The 15,515-nt window shown below is 36.9% G+C and overlaps 3 protein-coding genes across 12 annotated transcripts; 2 read left to right on the forward strand and 1 right to left on the reverse strand.

Moving 5' to 3' along the window:
- The first annotated feature begins 52 nt into the window (after positions 1–52).
- Gli (carboxyl ester lipase-like protein Gli) lies at positions 53–5,501 on the forward strand. Of its 6 annotated transcripts, none has more exons than XM_076536966.1 (11): positions 53–134; positions 498–601; positions 939–1,119; positions 1,213–1,668; positions 1,737–2,895; positions 2,956–3,146; positions 3,218–3,404; positions 3,461–3,566; positions 3,627–3,822; positions 3,895–4,010; positions 4,368–5,501. In XM_076536966.1, exons 4-11 carry the CDS (start codon positions 1,405–1,407, stop codon positions 4,735–4,737), a joined length of 2,589 nt encoding a protein of 862 aa, XP_076393081.1. In that variant the 5' UTR covers positions 53–134; positions 498–601; positions 939–1,119; positions 1,213–1,404; the 3' UTR covers positions 4,738–5,501. The 6 variants fall into 6 exon arrangements, with proteins under 6 accessions (XP_076393081.1, XP_076393078.1, XP_076393079.1 ...); XM_076536964.1 differs by having other exon boundaries at positions 54–182; XM_076536967.1 differs by lacking the exon at positions 53–134 and adding exons at positions 257–359; positions 4,207–4,235 and having other exon boundaries at positions 498–1,119; positions 4,368–4,545.
- A 132-nt stretch (positions 5,502–5,633) lies between these two features.
- On the forward strand, positions 5,634–9,490 carry LOC100877716 (armadillo repeat-containing protein 3). Of its 4 annotated transcripts, none has more exons than XM_012279869.2 (13): positions 5,634–5,813; positions 5,890–6,537; positions 6,603–6,770; positions 6,829–7,032; positions 7,104–7,266; positions 7,324–7,442; positions 7,500–7,658; positions 7,732–7,970; positions 8,047–8,211; positions 8,272–8,399; positions 8,462–8,633; positions 8,690–9,005; positions 9,065–9,490. In XM_012279869.2, exons 1-13 carry the CDS (start codon positions 5,793–5,795, stop codon positions 9,362–9,364), a joined length of 2,802 nt encoding a protein of 933 aa, XP_012135259.2. In that variant the 5' UTR covers positions 5,634–5,792; the 3' UTR covers positions 9,365–9,490. The 4 variants fall into 4 exon arrangements, with proteins under 4 accessions (XP_012135259.2, XP_012135265.2, XP_012135251.2 ...); XM_012279875.2 differs by having other exon boundaries at positions 5,890–6,146; positions 6,213–6,537; positions 8,047–8,399; XM_012279861.2 differs by having other exon boundaries at positions 8,047–8,399.
- egr (TNF superfamily member 12 eiger) lies at positions 9,354–13,793 on the reverse strand. 2 transcript variants are annotated; one of them, XM_012279857.2, is made up of 4 exons: positions 12,586–13,793; positions 11,127–11,650; positions 10,136–10,571; positions 9,354–10,001 (listed from the first exon to the last, which is right to left on the reverse strand). In XM_012279857.2, the coding sequence occupies exons 1-4, from the start codon at positions 12,913–12,915 to the stop codon at positions 9,810–9,812; spliced, it is 1,482 nt and encodes a 493-aa protein (XP_012135247.1). In that variant the 5' UTR covers positions 12,916–13,793; the 3' UTR covers positions 9,354–9,809. The 2 variants fall into 2 exon arrangements, with proteins under 2 accessions (XP_012135247.1, XP_003699368.1); XM_003699320.3 differs by having other exon boundaries at positions 12,565–13,786.
- Positions 13,794–15,515: the final 1,722 nt, after the last annotated feature.

The following is a 15,515-nucleotide window of genomic DNA, read 5'->3' on the forward strand; positions in this document are numbered from 1 at the left end:
AACTATAAAACATTTACCAAAAAGTATTTCCTTAACCTGTTATTATCTTTTAGATTACCTTCACTTTCCTTGTGAGACATCCAGCCCTATCCTGTCAACCGTGTCGATACAACAGGATAATACCGAACCAAAATGCACGTAATTAAATTCCCCTACAAATTCTTTACTGGGACTGTACGCACGTAAGTAAAGTCGAGCGGGGAACAGTAATAAATCCAGCAATTGCTGTAAATTAGAGAACTCGCCAATGATGTAGAGAATGGAGGGATGCTTGATAAAAAAGACTTTTACTTCGTTATCAGACGGGATGCGCTGAAACAGTTCCTTGGAAAACGCGTTATTAAATAGAAACAATTTGGGTTAATAATTTCGACTATATTTTTCCATTTATATTTTTATTCAAAATATTCATTGAAACTAGTGTACTAATATTTTCTATCCTCACTGTTTATTCAAAATTCATAAAAATAAAAGGATGCACTTTTTAAAATCTGCAGGAAAAGTCACAAGGGTCATGACACTGCCAGTATTAATTATGAAATCATAAGTGAGAACCAAGTAACGTACTATGATCGTTAGATCACTATCTAATCTATTTCAGGTAACATCATTTCAAGATAAGATACTACAACTCATTCACTCATTGGCATATTTCCACGATTACAGAATTTATCATATTCGATTGTACCTACAAGTATTTATTAAGCGCGTGGGCGATGCTGCACGTATTTGCACGCAAGAGTAACATTACCATTCAGTATTCTTCGGACGTTGGTCCGAGCAACATTTGTGTATCAATTCTAAAAAACAAATTCACTTCCAGTATTATACATCACATAACAAATTCCATATAAATTAATAAAACTTTCATTGTTGATTAATCATTAAATAGGTAAATATGTAGTGAACGTGTTATACTTTCTCTCATGTTTCGACAGGTCGATGCGCTGTCATGTAAGGTTTACTCAAGATTAATTACAGTTACAACTTCGCAAGAATAACATCGAAAGTGTTCCAAAAAATATTACGACCGTAAAATATTTCGTTCAGCAGTTTTAAGATCGTTTTCGAACGTGAGGGATTGTAGGGTGTTGGCCCACGCGTGTAGCAGTTGATTTCGTAAGTACACGTGTACACCATCATATAAATATGTATATATGTGTGTATTTACTACTGGATGTTTAGCGTCTTATAATGAAACGTGTATTTCAGATTTACGGAGGTTACATCTCGTTCTCAATGCGAGATTTTACTTTCGTAGCGCCTTTCGCTTTTCCCTGCTGCACCGACAGTTTCCTGAAAGTTTTTTCCTTTACTACGCGTTGAGTGAGTGTCACGCGTGTGTATACATACTAACCACACCTGGTTGATTCACGGTGAAACACCAATCCACACGCGGGCAAGATGGTCGCGTGTGGTCTGTACGCGTCGATTGGGCGCGTCTGTTTTTACTTCTGGCTTTTTATGGATGCGGCATGGTGTCAAGAACAAATAGCCTCGGGTAGTCGCTACTACAGTCGCGATGGTGTGTACGTACCGTCAAACGGGCCTAATCATCGAACTGACACTTATTTTTATAAAGATAGAAGGTATGGGTATCGGCCCAGTTACCTAGATCCTGTTTATAGAGGACCCACCAGAGTACCTGGAGATAGATACCATTATGAGGTAAGATTAAATGCACAGTAATGTTCTATATCTGTGTCATGGATCACTTAGTTTCTTTCAAATATAAGGATACAACTTCGAGGCTCCCTCTGCCAGGAATATTGGGTGGTTGGCGTGAAGATCTTCAAGGAAGAGAAAGACCTGATTCCAAGAGCTTGGACAGAGACGTGACAGTTACCACAAATTATGGACAAGTACAAGGATTTAAAGTTTATTTATACGATGATCCACGTGCAAGGCATAGGCCGTGGAGTCAGCCAGTTGAGAGAAGCACGAACAATGTTAATGTATTTTTGGGCATTCCTTATGCTACTCCTCCTACTAAGGAAGGTCGCTTTAAACCACCTAGGCCTCATAAAGGTTGGCAGTTACTGCAAGCTGTTGATTGGGGTCCAGCTTGTCCTCAACCTAGCGCCTACACTGGTGCTACTAAAGGAATTAGAGATGTAGACGAGGACTGCTTATATTTAAACATCTTCACTCCGTCTATTGATGCTGGTTTGGCTCAGGCATATCCAGTAATGTTTTATATTCATGGTGGAGAATTTATACATGGGGCCAGTAACTTATTTCCAGCTCACATGTTGGCTGCATTTTATAATGTAGTTGTTGTGTCAATTAACTACAGACTGGGAGCATTGGGATTTCTCAGTACAGGAGATGAGAATAGCCCTGGGAATTATGGAATTTTGGATCAAGCTATGGCATTACGATGGGTGTATGATAATATTAGGGCCTTTAATGGTAATCCTGATGCAATAACGCTCTTTGGTCCTGGTGCTGGTGCAGCAAGTGCTGGATTGTTAATGGTTGCACCTAGAACCAGAGAAATGGTGTCAAAAGTAATAGCTCAATCAGGTTCTGCATTAGCAGATTGGGCAGTTATAATTGATAAATATAGAGCACAGAATACATCTAGAGTGTATGCAGAAATGTTAGGCTGTAGTATAGAAAGTAGTTGGAAATTGGTGCAATGTTTAAAAGATGGCAGATCTTTCCTTGAGTTGGGTAATTCTGATTTAAAACCACACATTGGAACATTTCCATGGGCTCCTGTGCTGGATGTTAATTTTACTGTTCCACGTGATAATTGGTATGAAGACTGGAGAGCATCAGATTGGCACTTTTTTACTGGGACACCAGAAAATAGCATAAAAAATCGTTGGTTTAAACACAATTTGGCATATATGACAGGTGTTACCACTCAAGAAGCAGCATATATGATACGTAAGTCTCATAAAAATGGTTTTCTCAATATCATATATTGAACAGTTGTTTCTATTTCAGATAATAATGCTACATTGGCAAGAAATCAGTATATAATTGATCCAGAATTATTTGATAAAAAAGTTTGGGAATTCATTCTTCAATATAATTACACTCTTAATCCCCAAGGCGTTTATGAGGCTATAAAATATATGTACACATATTGGCCAGACCCAAATAATGTTACATATATTCGTGATCAATTCATTAATGTAAGTTTTAAGTATCATGTATGCACTTTCACATTTAATAGTCACATATTTATATAATGTTCTATTTTTAGTTACTGACTGATTTTCATTACGTGGCTCCTTTTGATAAAATTGCAAAATTGCTAGTGGAGAAACGTGTACCTACTTATTTGTACGTATTAAATACAACTGTGGAGGCATTAAAATTACCACAGTGGCGTAGAGTGCCACACAATACTGAACTTCTTTGGTTAACAGGAGCACCTTTTATGGATGTTGGTAAGTAGAAATAATTCAAGGTTCTTATCAAATATAATGCAGTACTGCTCTTTTAGAATTTTTCCCAGAAAAATGGAAATTGCAAAGAGACATGTGGACGGACAACGATCGAAACATGAGCCACTTCTTTATGCAAGCATATGCAAATTTTGCTACATACGGGTATGTGTAAGAGTATTAGCTTATTATTTTTTTTTATGCTACATGATACTTATTTTTCAGAAATCCTACACCGTCACAAATTTTGGGATTGCACTTTGAGGTCGCTAAACCGGGAGAATTACGGTACCTGAATATTAATACTACTTTTAATAGTTCAATTTTATTAAACTACCGACAAACGGAAAGTGCCTTTTGGTCCATTTACTTGCCTACTGTTATTGGTCGATTGGTACCTACATATCCTCCAGTCACAGAGGTAAGAACAATACAATTCTTATTGTGTATCCATAAACATTTGTGTATTTAATTATTTTAATATTTATTACAGTATTGGTGGGAACCAAAACAACCTCTTCAAATTGCATTTTGGTCAGTTTCTGCAGCATGTTTACTGCTGATCGTACTTGCTGTGGTGTGTTGTATGCTTTGGCGCAATGCCAAAAGGTAAGAAAAGGTAAACAGAACCAAACCCATCTACTACGTAAGTCATTCAACTTGGTAGCATTGGCTACAATAATCTGTAGTGCATGTGGTTTATGGTTCTGGTTTTATTAACTATGTATAAATTATTTCTGAGGTTATGGGATAAAGAAACATGTCTTAACATTTCATTAACTCTGTTTGCTTGTAATTCATGCAGCAAAACAATGGCTGCCAGAACGTACGCAGGTAATTCAAGCGTTGTTCATTGCACAGCTTTCAGTTTTGCACTTCTTTGTTCAATTTAAAATTAATGGTTGAGTTTAACTTCTTAATCACTTTCTGCAGTATTCTTTGCTTACTGTGTTGCATTATTTCCAGACAATCTGATCACTACTATAGCGGAGACATCCTGATGGTACGAGACGACGAGCCATCGGAGGGAATCGAGAATATGACTCGTTCATCGAAAGAAAACGTTTATGAATACCGTGACATGCCACCAGCCAGGTCCAGAGTACCACGACAGAACGAAACTAAACTTCAAGAACGACTAGCGCACAATCGGAAATTCAGTTCGACTCCGTCCCTTAGAAGTAATTCTAACGTCTCGCTGAAAGATATGCGTTCAGAAGGATTTGTTACCAGTTCACCAAACGGACAACCCAGGTTGAGCAAAGCCGTGAGCCAATCGTCACTCCCTAAAAGCAAGACTCACTTAGTTCAAGGTGTTCCACAAACAGCTGTATGACATCTTTTATGGTGCATCTTTATTTTTATTATGGTCTTCTTATTTATTTCGCTGAATAAGAACCTCTTAAGAATTTTGTACGAATCAAAAAGTTAGTCAATACTGAGCAACATATGTACGAAATGTTTTTTGATTAATATTTTATAAAAATATTTAGATGCAAAACATTTCATACATGCAAAACTACAAATATTTATACACGACTGAATTAAAATAATGACTAAGGTTCGGCTAAAAATTTCACATCCGTCCACGATATAATCGTTGTTGTATGAATGTAGAAATTTATTTTGTATGCAGTATTGTACATAGGGGCACATATTTTATACTTTTTTTTACATTAGTTTTAATGTTACGAGTATACGTAAAATATACGCCACAATAGTAATATATTGAACGACAGCTATATGCTTAAGCAAGTCGTTTTTGTATGTTTTTTACCATAAAAGTAAGAGCATTAGATTAATGGTGTATTTATATTACACTTCTACTTTTATAGTATCGTTAAACACGTAGTTATAGCCGAATCGATCTCAATATTACCGTTGTCACGATTTCCATAGTACATACATAGCTTTGTAGTATGTACTATCTTATGGTACCTAATTACAAAGATATTGTTACATTGCACAACAGATTTTATGTATTGTTTAGTACATAAGATGTTTATACTGTACTAAAAGAGGTATTTACAATTTATGCTATATGTACACATAGTACACTCAGAATAAGATTTTGTAATTAAAGTATACTAGACAAGCAAATTCGACTTGTTCAAACTTTCTCGTTGCTGCTCCATGACTTTTCATCCTTTAATATACACAGTGAAAAATATTTAAACAAAGAAGAAAAGTAATGATATATGAGAGTATACTAAATAAAAGATCACTGGATGTACATGATTACAAACATGTCAAATCAGAACCAATATGCAATGAACAAAAACTCGTCGTTTGACATTAATAAACATTATGAAATTTTATGATGAATATTTTATATACAACTGTGTAATAAGCATAAATGTTTCTTTAATTATTAATTAAATATAAAGAAACATGGGGCCAAAGCGTGCAGAGGTAAGAGAAAAGCATTTATATTTTTCTTCACTTTCTTCATCTTAATGTAGGTTAATTTCATGAACTACTGAAACAGGTGTCCAAGCAAAAGGAAAGAGTTGATCGCAGGGAGCAAACTAAGCACAAGTTTGATGTTCTTCGGCTAGAAGTTAAATATCCAGGAACAGCGATATTGCTTTTACAATGTCAAGAAAAGCCTGTGCTCCTAGCTGCAGCTGCAGCCTTGGCAAAATATGGCAGCAAAGCTAAAGGAAACTTGGAAGTTCTATTCGACCTTGATATTGTGGATAGCGTGATTGCACTGATCACTCATGAAGATTTATTCACCAGAAGGTGCATTTCCTTCAATGCTTACGATATCTTTTCCTTGCAATTTCTACAATACCTTGCAATCGATAGGTTTGCTGCAAAGTTATTAGCTGAGATGGTTGCTATTCCCAATGTCCTTAATTTTTTGCTGGACTCAAACTACTACATTCCACACTTTACAAAGGTCTTGATCAATGATCAGGATCTGTTCATGCAAGAATTCTCATCCTTAATATTAGCAGAAATGTCAAAGGACCCTTTTGGCGCAGCTCAAATGTTAAATCAGTGTACAGATATGGATTTTCTGTTTGAGAGAATCCAGTCACCAGATCCAGATGTGAAAAAGAACAGTATAGAAATTATATATAATCTTTTACAAGATCCTACTGGAGCACCAATGATCATCGAAACAAAGGTTTGTTAGAAAACCTTGACCATTAATTTACATTACATTTGTAAATGTTGTTATACCATTTTCAGAACTTCAACCTGTCAGCAGTGTACGATCTCTATAATTCCCCATATCCTGAAATTCAGAAGCTAGCCCTTGACGTAGTAACTGATCTAGTCAGCAGAAACCAGGATGACCACTTGCAAGACCTTTTTCGAAGATCAAACGGTCTCCAGGCTTTGCTAAAGTTTTTAGACGTAAGGTCCAACCTCATGTGTTCCTGTAACGCTTAATAGCATATCTTCATTCACCCAGAATATCGAATGGGAAGATCTTCACTCAAAGGCATTCTTGATTCTTCGCTTAGCCTGTGACAATGTGGCAACTGCAGAAATGTTCGATGACATTGGAGGTATTAAGGAGATGATGAACTACTTGGAGGGAACTGTCAACTCGAACCTCTTCATGGAAGCCCTCGACGTGGTTGTTCGTCTGTCAGATTCCCCTAGGGGTAGACATGTAACGTGCTATTTGATGAGGTTGAAGTAACTATTACTTTAAGACGTTTGACTTATTCTTTTATTTGAAAGGCGTTATACACGTATGGAATCATCGATTACTTATTGCGTACATTAGTAGGCAATGTGCAGCCTGAAATATACGAAATTAGTTGCCATGGTATTGGAATGATGACTCTGTATGATAGAGCTGGTAAAGATTTAACGGCAAGTGGCTGTGTAACCAACATACTAGGTAATCTTCTTCCAAACATCTGCTAATATGATATGCTAACTCATGCAATTCTTCCAGACATAGTAAAGAATGAGAACTTGAAATGGAGTACCAGGCAAGCAGCACTGTTCGCTTTGAAGCAACTGTTGACATGTGACCTCAAGAACTGCGAAAACTTCTTGAGCATTCAAGGCCAGGTAGTGTTCTTTGCTCAAGTAGCTCAAAATGTCAATTATAATCAAATTTATCCTTAGAATTATTTTCTGCGGATGATGAAACAACCTATAGGGAAGGTCCCTGTTGAGGTGCTAGTAGGAATGGTCAAATGCTTCATAATAATTGCAAGGAATCAAATCCTACGGCCTACTGTTGTCAACGTGGACGTGATCGATGCAATGTGCACATCTTTTGAAGTAAATTTTCCTTCTGTTAATCTATCACTACCTATTTATAACTGTTTTATAAATGATTCAATAATTGATCTAGTTGACCTGTCCATCGATGGACGACTTCAAGATCGCCTGCTGCAACGCTCTCGCTGTTCTTTGCATGGAAAAAGCTGGAAGAGCCGCGTTTCTGAAGGCTCACGGGCATAAACGCTTATATACCTTATTGACGGAGGTCAGGTCGACCCCAATAAGGAACGCTGCCGCTCAACTGATTCAATTACTATGCGGAGATCCGGTTTTGGCCAATGCTTTCGTATCTGCTAAATACTTAAATTAGTAAGTAATTAAATTAGTACTGTAATTAACGATACAGTAGCGGCCAGTGTACAGACCTGACTGATGTATTTCTCAGTATGCTGAATAATCGCCTAATTGCGAAGCTGATTCCTTCATGGGACACCTGCATCGAAGCCTTGTTTAGTGCGCATCTGCCGATCAAGTTTGCTCTCACTGGACGACTTTCCTTGCATGATGTCACTAAGGATGGTTTTTATGTTCTTCGAAGAAACGTTTGCAAGTATGCTTTCACAGAATTACAATACTCATACGTACAAACTAAAATTATTTCTTTTCACAGATTTCCAATATTGGATGATATCTTCCGGTTCAAGTACTGTCCAATGGAGCCCATATACGTAGTTAACTGCATCCGACCCCGTAAATCAAGCATCCAGGAGAAAATAGAAAGTCTATTATCTCTACAAGGTGAATCACCTTCCCTCAGTTTTCTTCTTTAAAGCACTAGCTTACTTAGACACCTTCTTCAGGTGTCAGCAGCACTAGCCTACCTAGCATCAGTGAGAGAGACATCTTCCTATCAACCGAGATCAGAGACCTGATGATGGACATGAAATTCGGTCGTCTTCAGTGCGACCCTTGCCTCTACAACTATTTAGAGCTCTTCAAGTGCAAGCTCATCGCTGCAGAATCAAAAGATGTGTAAGAAAAATTTAACCTTGAACATAGAGTACAAAGTAACTGAAATTCTTTATCAGAGCATTGAAAGCTGAGCAAGGATTAGTGAATGTTAGCTACGTTGCCTCTCGTGCTAAGATGTTAGCCAAATTCGTGGCTCAACAACTGGCAGGACCAGATCCTATGATCACGTGCGTGGACCATCAGTTGGAGATTCATTTGAAGCAGATCAAACATTGCATTGAGACGAGTGTGATACCGTTAGGGATGCTACGAGTGGGTTCCTTTCTGGAGAGAGCTCTGCTTTTCAAAGTGATGGCTGATAGGATACATTTGCCAGCTGCTCTGGTGCGAGGAGAGTATGGCGCAGCTTGGGTTGAAATAGCTGTACCTGAGGTACAATTTATTATATCTTTATAGCTGAAGAAGTCTTACGACTATAAAAATTATTTCAGATCAAACACTCGACCGAAAAAGATATTATAAAATATTACGTGGAGGAAATGTCCTGTCCAGACATCGTCACCTTATACGACTCTGTGCGACACGTCACAAGCGAAGAGGAAGTCTCAAACGAGTCGACTTTTACGGATCAGGATGAAACATTTTACCCGACGAAATTGCTGAAACCGAATTTTATCGTCGACTTGATAAACAATCCAGGAGACCTGATCCCGATAGACAGTCGTAGAGCAAAAATATACTGCGCGAAACAATTAGATTGCGACACGGCGTGTGAAGATGTAAATGTTTAATCGCAAAGTTTTATTTTGTTCAGTTACATATCTGTTACAAAATCTAGCTACGTTCTCGCTTTCTTTGGACTCTGTAGAAAATCGTAGAGCTTACGAAATCCTTTAATAATAAAACGTAAGAAATTATTTACAGCATGCATTTATGGTTCCCATTGAGAGCAACATGTAACAGCTTTAACGTATCACTCATATTTGGAATCTTAGTTGAACGCAAAGGTCCTCAGTTATAAATTTTGATGTTACTTAACAGATACCACGATAAGGATAGACTAGAATTATTATAATTACTAGAACTATTTTAGCGTCAACGTGGTAGCGTTAATGTCTATTACATCAAGTAGCTCAATAAATTACTTCCTAGAGTAAAGAGCGTCGCTCTTTAAGAGGTCCGTTTATCCTAAAAGTATGATTACAGTAAGCTATAATAGATATTTCATAGTCATTGTTAAACTGATCTTTTCAAGTTGTGAAATTCTCCCAGTTTCACTAATCCGAAGAAACTATTCTCTGCATTGAAGAGGGCGTACTTCGGCGAACCGATCTCTTGTAGAACCACAACGTCGTCCCTGTTGAGTCTCGTTACCTGCGCCGAGAAGCAGGATTGACTGTTCATGCGTGATCTGCCTGAGTTGTCGATCTGAAAATGTCAATTGTATCAATTTCTTTATCTGACTCATCCTAAATCAAAAAGTATAATGAAGTAACTAATATTATCTGAGATAACCTAAGCCTTCTACCTTTAAGAGTAACTACTACGTCTATTATACGTACCACGCACTGTAAGATGGGCTCATCATTCACCACTAAATGAAATCCAACCTCCTCATGGTCATCTTTATAATGAATTTGTGCGTACGCTAAATACAAGCCAGATTTGTATACAACAACGCTGCCATTCTTCATCAACCTGAAATGTTCATCCATCCCAAGATCCTGTACCCAATCATTAGGTTTCCAGGACGTGAACACCTTTCCTGCATGTCGAATTCTTCCATTTCCGGTATGCTGGTCCTTCGACGTGAAACCGTGCCTGTCACCACCGTAATGAACAGCGAAAATCTGTCGGGGCTCAGACAAACTCTTGCGAAGACGACGCGATGATCTTTTTGGCTGATGCGTGATAGAATTATTTTTCATCCTCAATGAAAATGCGTCCTGCGAACGAGTATAGTACTTCTTCGGAGTGTGTCTTTTCGATGATTCGGTCCTGGAGAAGACAACAGTGGAAGACACTCTTTAAATATGGCGTACTTGCGTCAGTTATAATTATAGCGAACGATGAGACGATATGTAGGATTGAATTGAGTGAAAATAAAAATGAATCATTGATAATAAGCATATCGAACTCTTCGAATGTTTGATTCAAATGGAAAACAATGAATATCTGCGCGCGCATTCTATTTACGCATTCTAAAGCTTTGTATGCGCATGCGCATTCGAGGCGTCACTTGATTTAACATTGAATCAGCGATGATCGATCGTAAATCACTCGTAACACTAATCTTTTACTAATCTTTAAATCAAAATTTAATATTTATGTACTTCTTTTCATTAATGTACTTTTACGAACATTGCAGGTTTACAAATACCAATTACAATACAGTGCATTAACTCGATCACGGCAGTTTATAATCCTGCAGGAATCAAGGATATATTTAATTAAATTTAAGTCTTTTTACAAGTTACTGTTTTGTTAACTAACTTTTTTTAATTTACTTTACCCCAAGAGATTAATAAATTTTACCGAAGATGATCTACTTACAGGGTCGAATCTTTGCCGCTTCCTGTTTTATCTCTCGACTTTTCATGGAAATTCGAGGTACGATTCCGATTAATAGTTAACTCCCTAGAAGCATCCTGCTCCTCGGTCGATCTTTTGCGTTTCAGGCTTGCCTTCCAATCGTCCAAAAATCTTTTTACCCTCTCTACATCGCGTTTTTCTTTCGTACTATTCTTTTGATCCTCCAATTTCTTTTCCAGGACTTTTCGATCCTCCTGATGACGATCCTTCCTGTGACTCTCCCGAGAATTCTTCTTTGAATCCTGCTTGATCTCGAACTTCAGCAACTTCATCACTGCTTTATTAAAAGTGGCTTCTGGAGGAGAAGGCACAGGTGCAATCGTGGATGAGGAATCTGGAAAGTCAGATGGTCTCGCGCCAAACGTTGGAGCTGTGTGATAATCCATTGAATAGTCGTGGGTCGAAAGGTCTTCATCGTAATTCGAATCGTAATCAGCGTTGCCGATTTCTGCTTCTACGTAATCTTCGGATTCTTCGGCGTTTAACTATAAATGCAGAATCATTGAAAAATGTTTTGAACGAAACTGATATGGTGCAGTCTTGTTGCGTCATATGCGTTGTATGCAAACATGTAGCATAGGTTAACATTTAAGTTCAGGTTATAAGAGGCATTTAATATGTAGAATAGTATAAGTAGCATATTATAATTATAGGTTATAAGAGGCATCTGATATGTAGAATAGTAAAAGTAAATGTAGAATAGTGCAATAATTACTATAGAATAATAAAATAGGATTGTATTATAGTAAAGTAGTATAATAATAAAATAAAGTAGCAAGGTATACTAGTCATGTAATGAAGTAGTGTAATAATAGTAAATATGGAATTGTAAAATAGTAAATAAGCTTGTAGTAATATAGTAAAGTAATATAATAATAAAATAAAGTAGTAAGGTATTGTAGTCATGTAATAGTGTAATAGTAAATATAGAATTGTAAAATAGTAGAATAAGCTTGTAGTAATATAGCAAAGTAATATAATAATAAAATACAGTAGTAAAGAAGCATTGTGGTAATGTAATAAAGTAATAATAAGAGTAATTTACACAGTAAACTAGTCTAAATAAATAAAAAGATGTATGTAATAAGAAAAGTATGCCTACAAGACTGCATCTCTGAGCATCAAGATGAATCTAAATAATTAATAAGATCAGAGGTCAACCACCGGTGGCTCATCACGTAACACTGCCCGATAGCGTTTACTATACATGCGTGGGCGTATCTACACGTGTTTCGTTATCGAATACAAACATCAAAGAACACGTAATCAGCTGTTCGGTTAGCCACGTCTCGCAAGAGGAATGCACGTAAACATTTTACTATTAATGCAAATACATTACAAATATATTTTACTTTAAGAATACATTTTTTTAAGGGAGAAGAAAACAGTGAACTCTGACCTGTTCCTCGAAGGCTTTCACCTTGTCTAAGAGATCCTTCTCCAGGAAACGATTCTTCAGGTTCTCCACACTCCTCTTCAGCTCCTTAATTTCGCGCGCGTTCACCGTGGACCAATGAAACTTCCAACTTTCAAGGCCCAGACAAAGAAGGGCGATCGACAGAGCCGCGATGCTCAAGACCGTATTCCTGGTAGGTCGAAAGCGATACTTGTTGAAGCCCTGTTCCAACTCTGATTGTGAAATGCTCAGGTTCTCCCTGGAGAAGCTCAGGAAGGAGCGGGCCTCCTCTTTCCCATGGACGTCGTTCAGCTTCCCCTTCATCTTCGTCTCTTCAGGCAACATTGAAGTCATCTTCGAGTCTCAATCAACGGAATGCATGTGTCAACCACGTGCTTGCATCTTATTTTTCTGCTATGATATAATCGCTAGGTCAGCTCGGCATTGAAAACGCGGATCCAACCTTGAGATAAACACTGCGGATTTCACTAATCTCCTCCACTCAGATAACTCTTTAATTACTCTTTTTATCTTCTCTGTTCAATGCAATAATTAATGGTTCCTCTCATGCAGGGAGATCCACAATGGCCTGCGTTAAATGTCCCGTATCCCGATACTGGCCCTCTTTAAAACCTGTCAGGTGGGTTTCTTCCCCTCCAAGGTAGGACCACAGAGAGATTCGGATCTTCCGTCCCTCGCCTCTCCCATCGATCCTCTTTCTTTTCTATTACAATCTCTTCCAGATTTGCTAGGTTTCTCTTCTATTCAATGAAAGTGAAGATCAAGTACTAATGTAACGTCTTTGCAGATCGAGTCTCGGATGAAAGAGAAACGTTTCGAAGGTATTCCGAAGCGCAGAAAGAAAAAGCGACCAACGTGTCGGGTTGCCACGAACGTACTGACTAGAAGGAGCGGAACGCGTTTATCGTTACAGCACGCTCGCTGGATCTCAGTGGCGTAGATCAGTGATTAGGAACTACATCTTACAGACTCATCCGAACAATCGCTATAAATTCACTCAATATTTTATACATTAAGTAGCTAGTATACTTGAGTGCAAAGCTTTCTGGAGAAAGAGACTTGATTCAGATAATTGTTTGAAATTTGTAGACCTGTAGAAGTTTGTGAATTTCTAAATTTACTGAAGTTATCCAAATTGTTATCTGAAGTATAATTTTTCAAAGTTATCACATGTCTTCTAAAATGTAGAACAAAGTTCAGAGACTTGTAATTCAGATAATCATTTGAAATTGATAGACTTGTAGAAGTTTGTGAATTTATAAATTTACTGAAGTTATACAAATTATTATCTGAAGTATAATTTTCCAAAGCTATCACATGTCTTCTAAAATGTAGAACAAAGTTCAGAGACTTGTAATTCAGATAATCATTTGAAATTGATAGACTTGTAGAAGTTTGTGAATTTATAAATTTACTGATGTTATACAAATTATTATCTGAAGTATAATTTTTCAAAGTTATCACATGTCTTCTAAAATGTAGAACAAAGTTTAGAGACTTGTAATTCAGATAATCATTTGAAATTTATAGACTTGTAGAAGTTTGTGAATTTATAAATTTACTGAAGTTATCCAAATTATTATCTGAAGTATAATTTTTCAAAGTTATCACTTATCTTCTAAAATGTAGAACAAAGTTCAGAGACTTGTAATTCAGATAATCATTTGAAATTGATAGACTTGTAGAAGTTTGTGAATTTATAAATTTACTGATGTTATACAAATTATTATCTGAAGTATAATTTTTCAAAGTTATCACATGTCTTCTAAAATGTAGAACAAAGTTCAGAGACTTGTAATTCAGATAATCATTTGAAATTGATAGACTTGTAGAAGTTTGTGAATTTATAAATTTACTGAAGTTATACAAATTATTATCTGAAGTATAATTTTTCAAAGTTGTCACATATCTTCTAAAATGTAAAACAAAGGTTAGGTTTCTATTTGACTTAAAAAGTCTTACACTCTAGTATTACTTTCTACTGTTAGATTGAAACAACCGCCATTACAAACAACTTACACTCCATCAGTGTTTAGTAACAGTTTAGTAACAGTATGACTAGTTTGTAACACTCAGCTAACTTTGCTATCAATTCAAAATTAGCTGACATTTTCCTCATCGCAAAGTACTGAATCATAGCTAGAATTTTTGTTGTGTCAATAACGGATTCTCGCATAGCGCGCTAAAGTGGAGGAACCGCGATACAGCACGTATGTTATTCATTCAGGGGACAAATAATCGCTCGATATGTACTTCCTGCGCAAGATTGTTTTCTTCGAAGACGAAGTTTCGTGGACAATTTCCAGGAGAAATTCCAGTGGCCTGTTCTCACGACGTCGTTTCGCAGGAGATGTTGACCCGTTCCAGGAGCAGTCGCGTATCAAATTCGTTGTCGTCCATCGAAGGAATACGAAATCGGAGCTGTCACTGTTTCGAGCGCAACGATAAAATTCCACGTCGATGGATCCTTTCCTGGAACATTTGTACTTCGATGAGAACTAACCGTGGGCGTCGACGTTCCCGTTTCGCGACTTAACTGCAATGAGAAATTAAAAACTATTACAATTACAGTTTCAAGGAATTGTTAAATAGTAGACATGCTTGTACACTGAAGTTCAATATAGGCTACCTTTGATAAGAACCTGTGGAAAGGTAGCCTCCTCCTTTTGAAAAATATTGAACTTCAGTACAGAAACATTATAAATTTTCTAAAATTTAAATTATCAAATTTAGAGACCTTACAATTTAAAAAATTCCAAGCACAATTTGCATATAAAGTCTTAAATAATAATATAAATAATTATGTAACTCTCTAAGTTTGAGTTTTTAAATTGAAGAAGAGATGTAGGTAACACAAGAAATTCCGCAGTTGTGATAATAATTAGCACGGTGATAGGATGAGCGCGTGCAAGGGGCTGACTAATTGAGAGTAT

Source organism: Megachile rotundata, chromosome 11 (assembly GCF_050947335.1).
Source record: "Megachile rotundata isolate GNS110a chromosome 11, iyMegRotu1, whole genome shotgun sequence".
In the NCBI taxonomy this organism is placed as follows: Eukaryota; Metazoa; Arthropoda; class Insecta; order Hymenoptera; family Megachilidae; genus Megachile; species Megachile rotundata.

Coding starts and splice junctions, on each gene's coding strand:
- Gli (XM_076536963.1), top strand. CDS start 1,405: ATGGTCGCGTGTGGTCTGTACGCGTCGATTGGGCGCGTCTGTTTTTAC. Junction 3,405..3,460: donor AGCACCTTTTATGGATGTTG/GTAAGTAGAAAT, acceptor CTGCTCTTTTAG/AATTTTTCCCAGAAAAATGG. Junction 3,823..3,894: donor CATATCCTCCAGTCACAGAG/GTAAGAACAATA, acceptor TATTTATTACAG/TATTGGTGGGAACCAAAACA.
- LOC100877716 (XM_012279861.2), top strand. CDS start 5,793: ATGGGGCCAAAGCGTGCAGAG. Junction 5,814..5,889: donor TGGGGCCAAAGCGTGCAGAG/GTAAGAGAAAAG, acceptor CTACTGAAACAG/GTGTCCAAGCAAAAGGAAAG. Junction 6,538..6,602: donor CAATGATCATCGAAACAAAG/GTTTGTTAGAAA, acceptor TACCATTTTCAG/AACTTCAACCTGTCAGCAGT.
- egr (XM_003699320.3), bottom strand. CDS start 12,915: ATGACTTCAATGTTGCCTGAAGAGACGAAGATGAAGGGGAAGCTGAAC. Junction 11,651..12,564: donor TGAAAGCCTTCGAGGAACAG/GTCAGAGTTCAC, acceptor CTGCATTTATAG/TTAAACGCCGAAGAATCCGA. Junction 10,572..11,126: donor AGCGGCAAAGATTCGACCCT/GTAAGTAGATCA, acceptor TGTCTTCTCCAG/GACCGAATCATCGAAAAGAC.